We start from the raw sequence: 17,670 nt of genomic DNA, 5'->3' as shown, positions 1-17,670 counted from the left end.
GAACAACAATAGGAACAGAGAGGGGAAGAAGAGAAGAAAAATAATTTCGTTCTATAAAACACGCGAGCGCAACCCCCTCAATCCCCACATACACACGCAACCAACGGTGTTATCGAAATTTAAAACATTTGGACCGAGACTTCGACGCCGGTCCGTCCATAGGGACAATCTTCGCATCCATGACAGAAGACATGGGCTCTGCCTGGAACCCCAACAAAGGTGGTTTCACTCCCGGCTTCCCAGGTGTCACGGCTTCTGTCACGGTCAGCTACTCCGCGCATTCGGCGAGATCACGGGCCACGTCAGTTAGTGGTGCGGAAGCTGTGGACGGCACAATACAGTCCTGACACACACTCTCCATTGGCATCTCCCGCGGCTCGTCAGACACAACAGACACCGGCCATACACAATTTGTAGATGAGGTGTAAGTCCGAGGAGGAATATAAGGCTTCAACTGCAATGGATGAACAAACCAACGGCGACGGCCAACTCGTATGCGCATGCACTGCGGCCATTTAACTTCCACCGCTTCTACAGGACCCTGCCATGGCCGATACAGTTTAGGGGACGTTCCCAATGGCACTTGCGGGCAATGCAATCATGCCCGATCCCCCACAGCCCAATGCAACGCATGGTCTCTTTGCCCCGAATTCCATTCGTTGGCCGCCTTAGCTTTGGCGGTGTTTAACTTCGCTGCTTCTCAAGCTGCTGAGACACGTTCCAGAGTAATTTCCAAGGACGCAGGCAATTTAGCTTTTCACTTTTTTTCAGGTTTACTCTTCCTCCCATACATGAGGAAAAAAGGCGAAAATCTAGTGGAAGCATGGAGAGCCATTCTGTACACAACCAACACTCCCAGAACATGCAGATCCCAATCGGTGTGGGATGTGCTGACTGCCTGACTGAGCATAGACGTCAGGGTTCTATGCAGCCATTCTACCATTCCGTCCGCCTGGGGATGGTACAGGGATGTTCGAATTTTTCTTAGTTCCTAGCACATCGCAAACTTCTCATAACAGCTTAGAGAAAATATTCCGCCCCTGATCCGTGAGAAGCTGCTCGGGGGCACCTTTGTCCAACATGTATCAATGCAAAAACGCATCCGCAATAGAGGCTGCCGACTGGTTGGGCAGCGGCCAGGCCATTGGCCATCGCGAAAAATATTCAACCCCTACCAAGAGAAACTTACGTGGCAGGAAATGGCCCGAGTATGTCGAGTGCAACCAACTCATTGATGCGCGAAACCGAGATAGATTGCAATGGAGGCTGTGACTTTCTCAACGGCAGTTTCCTACGCGCATTCCCTGCAACCCTGAATGAAATATTGCACGTCACTCGACATTCCCGGCCCATAATAATTGCGTTGCAACGTTACCAACGTTTTCCGTACCCCAAAGTGAAACAATTTGACCTCATGCACCCTCCGAGTCAGCTCGCCTCGGAGGGCAGTGGGAACTATAACACGGTGACAGCGTGAACCATTCTCGTCCATCATTAGAAGACCGTCCCTTACGAGCGGTCGCAGGCCGAGTAGAAGGCTTCTTATATATTAAGAGCACATTGGGCGATACATTGTGTAACGCAGCTACACATAGGCGATCCTAACACGTAGCCCCATCTTCGGCTTCTCTACGCAAGCTGTTCGACCAGCGCAGCGATGGAGAGAGTCTTCAGAAGATCAGCCACGTGGTCGGAAACGAAGAGATGACCACGAACAACGATGCAGCCAGGACCCGTAATAGCCATGAACCTTTGGTTCTGTCCCCCTTATATCTGTCCCGGCGCAGCCAAGCTCCACCTCTGGCCACCCTCCCCCCTTTCCAGAACCTTCGAGCTGATTTCCAGAGCTTCTCGACTAACTCCGCCTTTCACCTTTACCCCAGATACGCTGCTCTTATAATAAGACATTATGTAATGCAGCTGTGACCGGCCGACAGGTGTCACCCTGTCATTACAGAAGTATTCACTGACAGTAGTAGTATCTACTAATCGTCGTAGTATCTACTGACAGTAGTAGTATCTAGTGACTACAGTAGTAGCTACCGAGTCTACAGTAGTATCTACTGACTGAAGTAGTATATATAACCCAATGCTCTCACCATGTACCACACCTCTCCACGATGATGGAATCAGGTAGGTTAAATGAATACTAAATCACATCCCTTACTGGATCAGGGAATTGACTGTGATTTATTATGTGTGCGATTGGCGTTGACAGTCAGGTAGCTTTCTTGCTCCGGCCCTTCCCCGGCATAAGTGTGTGATAGCAACACAATCTTTATGAAGATATTGCCTCATGTATAAGGGATATAGGGGATATATGGTAAAGGATATATGCTAAAGGTTGTGATTCATGATGCTGTATTTGAATATTAACAGCACTACGGTAATGAGTGGATTGAGCCCAGCCCCATACAGCTCGTAGTTTTCACGTGGAGTGTGATCAGCGGACAGCCAAGATGCTGTCAGTTTAGAGCAGGGGTCCTCAAACTACGGCCCGCGGGCCACATGCGGCCCGCTGAGGACATTTATCCGGCCCATGGTCACTAATTGGGCTGCGCTTGTGAGCACTAATTGGGCTGCGCTGGTGAGCACTAATTACGCTGCGCTGGTGAGCACTCATTGAGCTGCGGCGGTGGGCACTGATTGAGCTGAGGCGGTGGGCACTCATTGTGCCCACCGCACTGCGATCTGTGAACAAAACTGCAGGTGTAATTAACTTTTTAATGGCACCTGCACCAGTGTGAGCCTGGGGTAAAAGCGGAGTTCCCCCAATCAGACTGCATTGATGGGCAGTGCAGTCTGTATGTCTCTGTGTGGGCAAAGTTATTGCTGGTATATTGTTTTTGTAGCGCTGTATATATATTGGTATTTTACTAATATCAATTTTTGACTCCCTAGGAAACAATGATGTCAAGAAAGAGAAAAATTTACTCGGAGTGTAGGATATTCAAATAACAGTGGACTTATGATTACTTTTTCGTGCAGTACAAGGAAAGAGCAGTGTGTCTGATATGCCAGAATATAGTGTCTGTGTTCAAAGAATACAATTTACGTCGACACTATGAAACTCAACATAAAGATAAATATGATTGTTTGGTCGGAGAAGTGAGAAAAGATAAAATATTAAAACTGAAAAATACATTAACAACTCAGCAAAATACTTTTGTGAAGCAGAAGCAGATAAATATTTCATCACTGCGAGCAAGTTTTCAAGTTGCCAAGCTAATAGCGTGCACTGGCAGACCATTCGTGGAGGGAGAATTTGTTAAAGAATGCCTTCTTTCTGTTGCCAAAGAGATATGTCCAGAGAAGGCCGATTTATTTAGTAGAGTGAGTCTTTCAGGACCTACAATTACACGGAGGATTGAAGAAATGGGAGACAATTTGGATCAGCATTTGCAAAACTCCACAAAAAAACTTTCCTATTTTTCCTTGGCACTCGACGAAAGCAATGATGTTCGTGATTCTGCACAACTTCTAATTTTTATTCGTGGGACGAATGACTATTTCAAAGTCACAGAAGAGCTTGCTGCACTGCAAAGCATCAAAGGAACAACTACAGGAGAGGATATCTATGAAAAGGTTTGCCAAACTGTGAATGGTTTAGAGCTGAACTGGGCTAAACTAGCCAGCGTGACAACTGATGGTGCTCCTCGCATGGTGGGGTCTAAGAAAGGAGTAATTGCTCGCATTAACCAAGAGATGGACAAACATAACCATTCTCATCCAATAGCCATACACTGCCTCATCCACCAACAAGCGCTGTGTAGTAAATCACTGAAGTGGGACTCTGTTATGAAAATTGTGGTATCTTGTGTTAACTTCATTAGAGCTCATGCACTAAACCACAGACAATTTCAGGAATTTCTGTCTGAGCTAAATGTTGACTATGAAGATGTTCTGTACCACACAGAAGTCCGTTAGCTGAGTCGAGGGAGAGTTTTGAAACGTTTCTATGAGTTACTTCCACAGATTACAGCTTTTCTGCTTTCAAAAAACAAAGAAGTACCAGAGCTCAATGATGCAGAATGGAAATGGCACCTTGCCTTTCTGACAGATGTAACAGAGCTTACTCAACAGTTTCAATGTGCAACTTCAAGGAAAGGGGAAGCTCATCTGTGATATGCAATCACATGTCAAAGCATTTGAAGTAAAATTAGGCCTCCTCATCAAACAAGTGAAGGAGGAAAACTTCTGCCATCTCCCCACAACTCAAAATCTATTAGCGGAAAAAAACATTGGTTGCATTCCCAAACAAAACATGTGTGGATTCACTGGAAAAATTGCAAAAGGAGTTCCAATTTAGATTTAAAGAGCTTCATCTCCATGAACAGGACATACAGCTTTTCCGTAACCCATTTTCCATTGACATTGAAAATGTGGATACAATTTACCAAATGGAACTGGCTGAACTGCAGAATTGTGAAAGACGCATTCAAGTCAAGCAGCCTTCATAATTTCTATGCATCTCTCCCCTCTGAGACATATCCTCATCTCAGGAACCATGCACTCAAAATGGCAACCATCTTTGGCAGCACTTATATCTGTGAACAGACTTTTTCCAGAATGAAACATTTGAAATCTCCAACCAGATCTAGACTAACGGATGCACACTTGCATCACTTGTTACGACTAGCAGTGACAAATATGGAACTGGACATTGACCATCTCATTAGCCAAAAGCAGGCCCATAGTTCCCATTGAAATACAGTACTGGCAAGTTTGTTGATTTAACTTTACTTGTTCTTCATTTTAAATATTGTATTTTTCCCGTTTTGTTTCTTCACTTCAAAATAAGATATATGCAGTGTGCATAGGAATTAGTTCATAGTTTTTTTTTAACTATAGTCCGGCCCTCCAACGGTCTGAGGGACAGTGAACTGGCCCCCTGTTTAAAAAGTTTGAGGACCCCTGGTTTAGAGCATTTAAGGGAGTTAAGCTTGGAGAAGAAGAGATCAGAGCGGCTGGTTTATGAGAGCTCTACATCTAATAATAGATGTCACATTGGAAATAGACACACGACCGATTGTTCCAAGTGTGGAATCGTTTTACCCATTTGGGTTCAAGCGTACACTTGAAGTATTTTTTTACCGTTTATATATCGTACAACTAAGGCAACATTACATTTGGTGGCAGCAATTTTTATGAACCTACAAGTCATGCTATGAACTAGAAGAGGCACAGATACATCCATCAGAGACATGGAGGAGGAAAGGAGAGGATTGAGTGACGAGGAAGAAGCGATGTCTGCCCATTGACGCCAGCTCCCAAGGCCATCTCGGGTATCTCCAATATATGGCAGTGTCAAAATAGACCGGGAAAGAGTAAAAGGCATTGAGAGAGTTACCAATGTATTTGGGTGACGATTCATGAACATAAATCTTATTGATTGCAGAAGACAAGAGAAATACATTAACATCCGCATTGCATGAAATGAGCTTACACTACAGAACATCGACAACAGCATCGAAATAAATTCGAATTCTATGGAAAAAGGAGGGCAGATTATGAATCTATCTCTACGATTAGAAATAAATTAGCATGTTGAGCAAATATGGCATTCCCATGGCTGGATTTGCAATGAAATCGAGACCATAATTGTAAGTTTAGAAGAATATGCAAAATTCCATGCAATTAGTTTACCAATGGCTCCAGGACTGCCAAATTTACGATGGGTAGCAGATAGTATTGATCACATGATCCTTATGGCAATACCCCGGGGTACCAAATAATACAAAATGGCCGAGGCAACTAAATATTTTATTTCTGGGACACTATTTTTTCCAGGGGTGTACTTAACTCCATGACTCGGGTACCAATCAATCCGAAATCAGTGCTACTCCGCGATGTCGAAACGCAGCGAGGACGATTGCGCTGAGACCCTGAACGCTCGTCCGCACCGTAGTGGTGCATCGTGCACAGCTCGTCGACATGAGTCGATTGCTGCATCGCCGACGATCAACAGACTAAAAGTGACTGCATCACGGACATTATGCGAGAGCCGGGCTTCTATGGTACCCCGGAGTACCGCCATAAGGTTAATATATTAACGAAAGCGTCATAAATCCACAAAGTAGAGTTACCAGAAATGAAATATAGAAATAAGGAAAATGTAGTTATTGCAATAAGTGTGGAACAACTAATCTTGCGCACATTACAAATATAATTAGGGATTTAGCAACTCGTGGAAATAAATCAGCAACAACGACATACACTTCCACCGAAAATATTTTGAAATATCGCATAGAAAGTATGTTTTAATCTTGATATGTAGTTTTTATAGTGTGATTAAATGCCTCAGCAACTCAAAGTGCCTTACATCCCACATCATGTCAAACATTCCAAGGGCACCCCGCCAGTGGCAGCTATCCCTGTGCGACACAAGGTGACTCATCACTGGCCTGCAAGTGCACATTCGTCTGCCGGTGCGCGGCATGTGGAATCTAAATTAGCAAGCATCACCTGTAATCGCAATTGAGTAATTTGTGGGTAATGTTTCTAACTGTGGCAATTTTGACCGTGACTTCGGCACACAATGGCCGACTCTTCTAGAATGACATCAGGGGATCGTTAGCGTACAATAACACCGCAAAGCAGATGGTGCGTATCTTATGGTTAATACATCCGCAGTAATCACAATCTTGTTTTAGACTGGAGAAATCCGATTAGCTATGAAGATCTTTTTTCGCAGGTGTAGTGGCTTATATGACGACGGAGAAGGTTGATGGAGGCAACACGTATTTATTACAGATAACTCCAATTACAGCAGAGTAGCGACTATGACACTCGAAGAGGTAACGGCCTCCTCACCCATTCTATCGGGGGAAGTGTTCCCCAGCTAACGCCCCATGTTAACTCCCTACTTCCCCCTATTTCAGACCTCCCTCCCGAGGAGGCTAGCTAACCTGGCCCAACTTCGGCACAGGTTCCGACCACCAGTCACACGAGTCCGGCCCTTAGAAGGACATCGGCCCTCGGGGCTCTGGGGTCGCACCACTGGCTTGCTCTGCCCGGCCCTCAAAAGAGCAGCGGGTCAGAGGCGTTCCAGGGTCTAGCTAGCTGGCCTTCAGTCTTCACTGGTTATTCGTCTTGGCTTGGTCGAACTGCCCCTCTGCTCTCCGGGTCCCACCTTTTATACGATTTCCCACCGAGGGGCGGGTTTCTGTGGGATCACACAGGCCCCCCAGCCCCCTCCCCTCAGGAAGCCTGGCGAGAGATGACACGATCACCCGCACCAGTAAGTATTGTAAGACGGCCGGATTGGCGTGTGTGTGCACCAACACCACCACCACCACACAGGTAATAACCAGAGCGTCCTGCCGGAATCCAACCGTGAATCTCTGTAACAAGCAGTGAACGTGCAAACCACTGGACCGTCGACAATGTGAGAACCCATTGAGGCGGCATGACATCTGGTGCATGCTCAGGAAAAATACAGTTCACAGAATACAGGCAACAATCTTAGTTTTAATAGCAAGTTATAATTAAATAATGCTCGCCTGATATATTTAGAAAATATATCAGGTGTGCATTAACATTACCTAACATTGTACAGTATACGCTGTTAGGGTATTAAAACACTGGGCGTTGGTGGTGGCGCATGCCTGTAATCCCAGCACTGGAGGCAAGGGTTGTTGGGTCGTAAAAATGTTTGCAAAACTTCCGTCTCGTAGGCATTGAGGAGCCTTAACAGGCAACAGGCAGTCCTGCATGGCAGCGACCTGGTCCGTCTGCATGGGATAGAGTTTTCCCCCCTCGCACGCGTGGGTTTTCTCCGGGTGCTCTCGTTTTCTCCCACGTGAAACACTCAACAATTTACCCATAACACCTTCATCATATATAAAGAGAGAGAGGACTGCCTTCCTGATGTTCTTTCGCTCCTGCTCCTCGTGTCTCTAAGCTCTTCTCAATCCCGCCCGCTCACCCAAACCCCACCACCCACACAGCTCTCCTGAACCCCCTCCCTCCCCCGCTCTCCCTCCCCTCAACCCCCCCTCCCCGCTCTCCCTCCCCTCACCCCCCCCACACCCCCCCCCGCTCTCCCTCCCCTCAACCCCCCCACACCCCCCCCGCTCTCCCTCCCCTCAACCCCCCCACACCCCCCCCCGCTCTCCCTCCCCTCAACCCCCCTCCCACACCCCCAGCTCTCCCTCCCTCAATCCCCTCACTCTCCCCTCAACCCCCTCATCCTCCCAGCTCTCCCTCCCCTGAACCCTACCCTGAACCCTCCCGTCAACCCCCCCCCCGGCTCACCATCCCCTCAACCCCCCCGCTCTCCCTCCCCTCAACCCCCCTCCCACATCCCCAGCTCTCCCTCCCCTCAATCCCCTCACTCTCCCCTCAACCCCCCACCCCGCTCTCCCTCCCCTCATCCTCCCAGCTCTCCCTCCCCTGAACCCTACCCTGAACCCTCCCGTCAACCCCCCCCCCCGGCTCACCATCCCCTCAACCCCCCCGCTCTCCCTCCCCTCAACCCCCCTCCCACATCCCCAGCTCTCCCTCCCCTCAATCCCCTCACTCTCCCCTCAACCCCCCACCCCGCTCTCCCTCCCCTCATCCTCCCAGCTCTCCCTCCCCTGAAACCTCCCCTGAACCCTCCCGTCAACCCCCCCCCCCCGGCTCACCATCCCCTCAACCCCCCCACTCTCCCTCCCCTCAACCCCCCTCCCACACCCCCAGCTCTCCCTCCCCTCAATCCCCTCACTCTCCCCTCAACCCCCCACTCCGCTCTCCCTCCCCTCATCCTCCCAGCTCTCCCTCCCCTGAACCCTCCCCTGAACCCTCCCGTCAACCCCCCCCCCCGGCTCACCATCCCCTCAACCCCCCCGCTCTCCCTCCCCTCAACTCCCCCTCCCCCGCTGACCTTCCCCTAAACCCCCCGGCTCACCCTCCCCCCCGGCTCACCATCCCCTAAACCCCCCCCGCTCACCCTCCCCTCAACCCCTCCCCCCCTCCCCTCAACCCCTCCCCCCCTCCCCTCAACCCCTCCCCGTTCTACCCCCCCTCCCCTCAACTTCTCCCCCCCCTCCCCTCAACCCCTCCCTATTCTACCCCCCCCTTCAACCCCTCCAATCTCCGCCAACTTCCGCTCCCTTCCCCTCAATTCCCACGCACTTCCGTTGCTGTGTCTGGTGGTGGGGTGGGGGTGATGGGGGGGGGGGTCATCACGCGCATGCGCAAACCGCGCGTCGCCGCCGCCGCTAACAAAGGGACTCGCGTAAGGAGTTGGAGCTGCTCGCTTGGGCTCATAAGCTCGGCGGTCACCCCAGCAGAGCGGCGTTACTACAGCCTGGACATACACCCCGAGCCTTGCGCCACAGGGGTAAACCCCAGCCTCATCATAGCCACAGCGGCAAACCTTAGCATAGCGCTCGTAAGCGCTATTGGACGACAGCGCGCGGTGACCCTGCTAAGCCTGGCCTAGACGGTAAAACTGTTCGCGCAAAAAAAAAAAAACGATGGCCTAAATCTCTTCTAACCTTCAACGTAGCGGTAACCTTGACCTCAATCCCATCCCGACCCGCTATCGTGTGAAAAAGAGCTTAATAGCTCATCGGATTCCTCCCGTAGAAATACATATTTTGGTTCAATATAAGCCCCATCCCACAACCATAGGCTAAGCCATCGCCCCCACTATTAGACTTCATTCCGTTATAACCCGAATTCCACCCTAAACCGAACCTTATCCCTTAAGCCTTACCCGAGCCCTTTTACTTGGACTTCGGTGACCTTACTCTGCGAGAACCCTGACCCCCGGCGCGTTGCCTGTGTTTGTGCCACAGCTAAGACATGGACGAGGAGCAGGAGGTTCTGTGTAAACTCGAGAGCATCAAGGAGATCAGGCGAGTGGTGGTGGTGCATGTGTTGTGGTGTGTGGGTAGTGTGTATTGGTGTATATTTACGTGCATGTTTGTGGCTGCTGGTTTTGCGGACTGTATACATGTCATCTCGTGTGCTGGGTTGACATGCGTGTGTATATGTGTGTACGTGCTTTTCTGTGTGAGTGTGGTGATGTGTATATGTTTTTAATTTGGCAGTGTGTGTGTGGAGAGATCGCTTTTCGTGGAAAACATTAGTTCAATTCGTTTTTTTAACCAGGCCAGCACTGCCCAGGATGGTCTCATTTGCAAGAGCCACCTCGCGCATTAGTGTGCCAATAGGGGGCGATGTTTGCTACGTTTCGTAATTTTGCGGGTAATTTTGAGTACAGAATACCTTGCACTTCCGTCTGGTTAGGGACCAGAGCATGGGCGAATGTAAAAATGGACGAAGCAGAGCCTTTATTTGAATTGTTGACAGTCTAATCACGGAAATAAGTACAGTATTAATATATGAATAAACACAAATATAAGAGATGTTCACTGAACGACTTCTATTCAAAGACTGAACGAAAAAGATGGCACGTGGCGCGAACGTCGTGAAAGGTTTGGGATGAAATCGGACGAAAGAGCGAAGCGACGAAAGTCAAGTGGACGAAAGTCGAGGTATCGCTGTAATTGGGTAGTAACGATTTTCTTGGGGTGAGGTGCTGGTGTAGTTTTGATGGTGTAAATGGAGATGATGCAGAGGGGAGTTGGTGGTAATACAGCGTGTGAAGGCATGCCTCCTGGGGCAGATGGTGATGGTTTTAATGATGATCTTAGTGGTGTTGATGGCAGTGATGGGGGTGTTGAAAATGGGGGCAGGGGCAAGTTGATGCAGATTTAGAGACGTGAACGCGAACCTTTATGGTGAGGTGATAGTGTTGACGTTTGTATTGATGGCGGTGACGGCGGATCACATTGTTGGTGGTGGTGGTGGTGATGGGGCAGGGGGAAGCTGGTACAGATGGAGAGTGTGAAGGCGCGCCTGCGAGGCGAGTTCTCGGCACTGGAGGGAGAGGAACGGCGCCTGCGCGACTTTCGGCAGGAGCTGGAGCTGCTCCTCCAGGAGAAGATGGCACACGTGGAGGAACTCCGTTTAATTCACGCTGACATCAACCTGGTGCAGTTTGCTCACCCACACAACATCTGCTTGTCCATTTGCACACATGCTTAGCCATTTACACAATCTGCGTGTTCATTTTTACACAATGCATGCTCATCCGTTGACACGGTAGGCTCGCTTGTCAATAACATCATACACTATTTGCTTATTTACACAAACACCCGTGTACTCGTTTAAACAGAACCTGATTGCTCATTTTCAAATGACTCATTCACACAGGACTCGCTCCCTCATTCACACCAGACACAATCACTCGTTTACACAACATGCACCCATTCGTTCAGGGCTTACTCAACATGCTCACCCACAAAATATGTTCACTTGCACAAAGCACACAACAATCCTCTACTTGGTGTACTCACAACATTCATCCATACCAATATCACATTTATACCGTGAGATTGCTAACACAACACGCTCTCGTTCAACGTTTGCACAACATGCTCATACGTGGAATGCCACACTACTTAAGTACTTGCTCATAACACACATACACAATACTTGCTTGGCTTCCTTGTTTCGATAAATGTGTATTCACTCATGCAATGGCCCCCTTTTTAAATAACTTTGAACAATATTTACTTGGAAACAATTTGAAATTTCCACAATGCTTATTCATCTCACTAAACGCTCACTTGCACTCTGTTCACTCGTTTTTTATAGAAGGTCATTAAGGGTTGCTCTCTCTTATATAAACTATTTATTAAATTGCAGTCTTTACAGTCTACTACAGTCCATATCTCCATGTTTATCAGTGTTCGTTTAAATGCAAATTATATTTTTACACACTGCACATGCATGATTTTTGATTGGAAACACGTCCCATGTGATGTAAAGAGGAGTCATTTAAATGAAGAATGAGTAGAGAACATCGATTCAAATTTAGGAACGCTTCATTTGAATTCAAGACTGCAGGTTAAATACTCTTATGTTGAAACTGTTTTAGAATTTGCTTGTCTTGAAATAATACTGCTGTGAAGTTTACGGTTTTTGTTAGAAATACTTAAATCGTTAATGTGGAGAGATGGAAATGTGAAGGAAACATTGCTTTAAAAAGCGGTTTTGTTGCTATACCTACTATAATCACCCAGGAATGTCTGTCCTTAACACTCGTGATGTCACTCCACATCGACCAGCCCCCCTCATTAATATTCATTATCAGGTGACGTCCTCTAAATGGACACACCCCCCACCACTCATTAATAATCATGCGCAAGTGACGTCACTCCACATCGAACAGCCCCCCTCATAAATAATCATGAGCAGGTGACATCCTCCAAATGGACATCCCCCCTCTCATTATTACCTACTATAATGAGCCAAGAATGTCTGTGTGCAACGCTCGTGACGTCACTACACGTCGACCAGCCTCCATTAATAATCATGAACAGGTTAAGTCCTCCACATGGAGCCCCCTCATTAATAATCATTATAAGGTGACGTCCTCCAAATGGACACCCCCCCCCCCCCCCCCCCATTCATAATAATTATCGGCTGACGTCACTCCACATGGGGGGCCGAGGCGCCTCCTCCCCCTTCCAGGGCGTCAACTTACAACCCTCACGATAAAGGCAGAACCCTCACGTCACGTGATCTCCATAATGCTATTGAGACATCAAAGTAAAAAGTACGTCCTGATGAACAAGGGATTATAACCTTAAAATGAAATAGGTCTGTGTCACTGCGCCCTTACAAATTGCACACGCATTAATGCAATGAATATCTCGTTGCGGTCTGCTTTTTGCTTGCAAGTTTCAGATTTACTGCAATACACCAGTCCTTGGACAGGCAAAAGGCTAGTTACAAATAAATGGCTATTCAAATTAAGCAGCTTGGTTGCCTTTACGTTATAAATATTTTTCCTCAAGTGGTTTTCCAAATATTAATGACAAATCAGCCTTCCTGCTATGAGAAAAGATGAACGATTTTGCTTGCATTCGTGATGCCATTGTGGATGTGGTTTCATGGTTGGTATATTGGTGGTGTTCTTCCCATGCTGGTGGTTCTCAGATGGAGAGCACCATCAAGCAGTCGGAAAGCGAGCTGTCGCGGCTACTGGACTCAACCCGGCGTCTCCACGAGGAATATAGGCCGCTCCGCGAGAGCATGGATGCTTTGAGAGCGGCGATTGGGGCCGAGCGACTCCCGGACCTCCCGGACCAGGATGACAAGCTGTCACTAGAGTGAGCGCCACATAATCCAGACAGTACGCTTACAACAACACCACGTGTGACGGCACCACATGTACAACGCCATAGTTATAACAACACTACACTTAGAACAACACCACAGCTAAAACACCACACGTGATAATATGCTTATGACAACACTATAGGTACTACACTACACTTAAGACAACACCGAACTTATGAAACCATACTTGTGACAACACCACACTTAAGGTAACACCACAATTATGACACTAGACCTATGACAACACAGACCTCTCCCCAACGAGCACTTCTATAACGGATACTGTGCCAATGATGATACGACACTGAAGATGAAATAGGATTTCTGACACTGTAGATCTGCCCAAATAGCCATAAGCTTTCACTAGTATGGGCACTGCACTCATAACAACACTGCACTTGTAACACCAATGAGAATAACCCTGAATGGGCATCACATTGACCAGGATGAAATACCAACAACGACACCGCACTTACGATTCCATCCGACTAGGAAGACAAGCTGTTGCTAGATTGGCCCCACCATAAAGATTCCATCACTAATCACAACAACCTGCATTGATGAGTAAATTTTAAATGCATGATATTGTATAAGAGTAAGTGAATGAGTAAACGTTAGGCTCGCCTTGCAAGTACTTTAAAAGCAGAAGGGAATACTTTGTATGTATTGGTGAGTGAATGAATGACCCTTGGTGCTGTTCCTTTTGCTGCATATAGGTACTTTGAGAAGCAGAAGGCTGACTGGCACACAGACCCTCCAGAGCCCCCCATCCCCGAGTCCCTCGCAGCTGCTGCTGCTGCCGCCCAACAACTGCAGGCCTCGCGCAAACCCGACGCTCGTGGGGGGGCCTCCTTCCGACAGCAGCCACCCCCCATGAAGGTGCTGGGGACATGGGGTCAAAACAATAGCGAGTTATGGTATAACAAGTTGAGAGACTGCAGGTGGTGTAACTAGGCTGTTAGTGAATGTAGATTTTATCAAATGCTCAGTTAACGCTTCCGTAATAATTATGCATGTTATGACTCGTCATCTCCTAGTGATTGAATGAATTGTTGCAATTCAGGTTTGCTATTTAATTCAAGAAGCATATATTTTTTTATTTGTCTTGCTTCTACACTTGTTTGTATGTTTTGTTTTAACTTTTTTGTTCAGTTAGCCTTAATATAACATGCAATTTTCATGTAATTTTAATGATTAGCATTTGTGATAATCTACTTCTGGATTACCCCTCCCCCAAGAGGCTACCATGGTAGTTTGGACACATCACACATGTATTGTGAATGTATGTCAGCAGTTCTCCTGCTGTATCTGTTCCACTTGATGATGGTCGCTAGTGTTGCGATCGAAACGTCGTGATTTATTTTATTTTATACCTACGTTACTTTACCGAAAGAACCAAAGAGTACCCAAAGAGTATATGGATTGTGAAAGTGATTCGTCCCTGGGATGTCTGTCGATGTTCCATGTCTCCAATAGTTGGCAGGCATCATGAACGATGGTGCACACTCTCTCATTGCAGGCCTGCCTCTCGTGCCACCAGCAAATCCACCGCAACGCGCCCATCTGCCCACTCTGCAAAGCTAAGAGCCGCTCCCGCAACCCCAAGAAACCAAAACGCAAGCCTGATGAGTAGGCCTTGATTATAAGGGCCTGGGAGTGGATCCCAGGTCTCAATGCTCAGGCCATAATACTTTGTGTTTAACACAGGGCCCACACTAAAACCTCGAGTGTTAGACCAAGGCTTCTAAGTTCTAGGACTAGGCCATGCCCCATGGATAATAGTACTAGGACAAGGCTTATTAAACATTTCTCATACCATACCAAGTTTCATTGTAGAGAATGCAGATTCGAGTACCATGCTGCACACTGCAGTGTCAGAAAAAATAATCTAATACTAGATCAGTGTCTCCAAAACTAGTTTGTCACCTACTACTGGGCCATGCTTGTAATACTAGGCCTTGCCCAAAGTACTAGAGCAAGGCCTCTTAACACTTGTTTCAAACAGTGAGGGCTTGACCAAGGAGCCTTGACTAAGGCCCCAGATGAAGAGGCTTCACCAGTGGAGTTTTTAGTTATGGTTTCCAAAATTACAATTCATTTTCACTGAAATAAAATCAGTGTTATTAGCAATGCGTTAAATTATAATTAGCACAATAGGAAATATTAACAAGATCCATTCGCTTAAATTGGAAAGGTTTATGACGTCGGAAAAGAAGCTGAAGTCAATGTTTGTATATAAAAACTGTTTAAAACTGAAACAGTTCGTGGTGTTGAATGTGAAGTTATTTGTTGTCAAGTGAAATGGATCTGTTTCATAGTTTAGATACTGTACAATTTCAGAAAGTTCCAAGCCAGATTACATAGGGGTTGCATGACCCAGCAGGCAGCAGCCAATCAAATCGGCAAATGTGAAATGTCTGGTTGCATTCCACACATAATTGAAAAAGAACATAATAGATAAAAAAAATATATATGGATTTGGTGTGAATGTTTTTAAAGATAAAGACCTGTAATCATCAGAATGGGTTTGTTCAAAATGTGGCTATTCAACAGCCTCGAATCCCGTCTCCATATCTTACTAACTAGGTCGAATGTGATTAATATTGAGTTAAGTAGTTAAAGTGAAAAGTAAATAATATTTCAGTCATTTAATATTTCTCCCATGATAACCATGTTTTGTAATAAGCATTGTATAATGCTTATCCATCACCATTATATCCATACCATGTTATTCATACATGCTAGGATACAAATATACATGTATTCGCCATTTACCATTCATTCCAAAGGATTGGCAGGAAATTTGGATGAAGACTTCAGAAAAACTCAACTGTGACTACTTCAGAGTTGCGATGAACCCTGTACTGACTTGAGTTCATTGTGCTGTGTAAAACCGGGCTCTTCGTCATGATCCTTGATGAGGTCCACATTAGAATGGTCCAATGCAGCGTGGTGCATATGATGCAAATCAACAGTATAGAGGCATACACGGCCTGTGGATCGTTTGAAGGTTCTTATTTGTGACATCCCTCATGTAAGACCCAATGTCCCCTTCATCATCAGGACAGAGTTTGTTATACAATTGCAGATGCTATTTTCTCCAGACGCTCTAACTTCCTAAAAAACACAATAATAAAATACGTTATATTGATCAAACTTCCCAAAGCAAAGGTCCTCCTAAACATAATTCTTGAGACTCGGGCATTCCTAGATTAACTTATACTATTTTGCCACTCTGTCCCATTCCTAAATAGTGATAATTATTGATCGTAATAAATGTGGCATATCTGCTTGTATACTATGAAATTCCCAAGCTGATTGTGGAAGCACGGTGTCGTATAGATTAGGCTTGGTGCTGTGTCGTCCGTTAGTCCTTCTGGACGATTGCTCTTCATAGTGAGTTCTCCGAGTTTGTGAACAATAGGTTGCCTAAGGCCAACCCCTGGCAGAGCACGTTGGGGCCCCTGGGTGGGTGTGGTGAAGTCTGTTTCCGTGAGCTGTGATGTATGCTTTGTGATAAGTTTATTATTGGAGCAGTGTATTACAACACTAACAGAAACGCACAAACACCTTATGCACACATGCATATACGCCTGAAATTAAACTTGTACTCTTAAACACGTGATTACACCCTCGAATACTTGCACTCTGTAATATACTGACATGCAAACATGCCCACAAACACCGTACATTAATATACACAAATGAGCAAACTGAACGCACTAATATTTACGCAAAAGAACAGTTTTGCATTGTGACACGAGTAAATGCAAAGAGTGTTCCCCTGAACAAATTTTGCAAATACGAACATTAAAAGTTGTTGAAAGTCTTAATCGTTGCGTGGTTTCTGTTTTTAACAACGAATGCCCTTCCATGTTTCGTTCACCTGGGGGCAGTTACACAAGCTTCCACAGGATATTTTTCTGTCAACCGCAAGATGAATGAATAAATCTGGTCTCAACACTGGCTCCAATTCATTCTAGTTGGAATCATTGTAATACAAATATAGGTCATGGGTAATGCATGGCCATTTCTTGTAAAGGTGAAACCTTACAGGATGGCATTTTTTCTCAATCGTGCAACAAAAGTAGCATCAAACATCGCATATATCTGAATTGTATATTCAGTAAATAAAAGAACATGCCCACATTTTATATGTGGGATAATGGTAATTGCAATGCATTTTCTCATCTGAAAATCATTTAAGATTAATTTATGATCTGCTTTTGTGGATCCATGGCAAGTGGTAACCGTTACATCAATGTTTGGCACCCTTGTCGGTAATTGAGCATGTTCTCGGCATTAAACGTCCCAAATGTACAGCATCATGCCTCTTGTTTTGATGGGATCGGGCACATGCAGCATATCGGTTTCCAAAAATATCAACGTTCTCTTATGCAAGCATCCGGTATCCTTGTGTAGTGTCTTCTGTGTGTGCGGTGGCGTGCGTCGCACACACACTCCGTCGGAGACGAGGTAGGCACAGGA

The 17,670-nt window shown here is 46.3% G+C and overlaps 1 protein-coding gene across 3 annotated transcripts; it reads left to right on the top strand.

Annotated features, from left to right (window-relative positions):
* Positions 1-9,160: 9,160 nt before the first annotated feature.
* Positions 9,161-17,015, top strand: ZC4H2 (zinc finger C4H2-type containing). Of its 3 annotated transcripts, none has more exons than XM_061560488.1 (6): positions 9,161-9,220; positions 9,786-9,845; positions 10,815-10,986; positions 13,000-13,172; positions 13,899-14,061; positions 14,702-17,015. In XM_061560488.1, exons 2-6 carry the CDS (start codon positions 9,793-9,795, stop codon positions 14,813-14,815), a joined length of 675 nt encoding a protein of 224 aa, XP_061416472.1. In that variant the 5' UTR covers positions 9,161-9,220; positions 9,786-9,792; the 3' UTR covers positions 14,816-17,015. The 3 variants fall into 3 exon arrangements, with proteins under 3 accessions (XP_061416472.1, XP_061416470.1, XP_061416471.1); XM_061560486.1 differs by having other exon boundaries at positions 9,175-9,325; XM_061560487.1 differs by lacking the exon at positions 9,161-9,220 and adding an exon at positions 9,282-9,430.
* The last annotated feature ends 655 nt before the right edge of the window (positions 17,016-17,670 follow it).

Source organism: Lethenteron reissneri, chromosome 26 (assembly GCF_015708825.2).
Source record: "Lethenteron reissneri isolate LAM-NWPU_2019-01 chromosome 26, ASM1570882v1, whole genome shotgun sequence".
Lineage (NCBI taxonomy): Eukaryota > Metazoa > Chordata > Hyperoartia > Petromyzontiformes > Petromyzontidae > Lethenteron > Lethenteron reissneri.
This window is presented reverse-complemented; position numbering and strand designations above follow the sequence as displayed.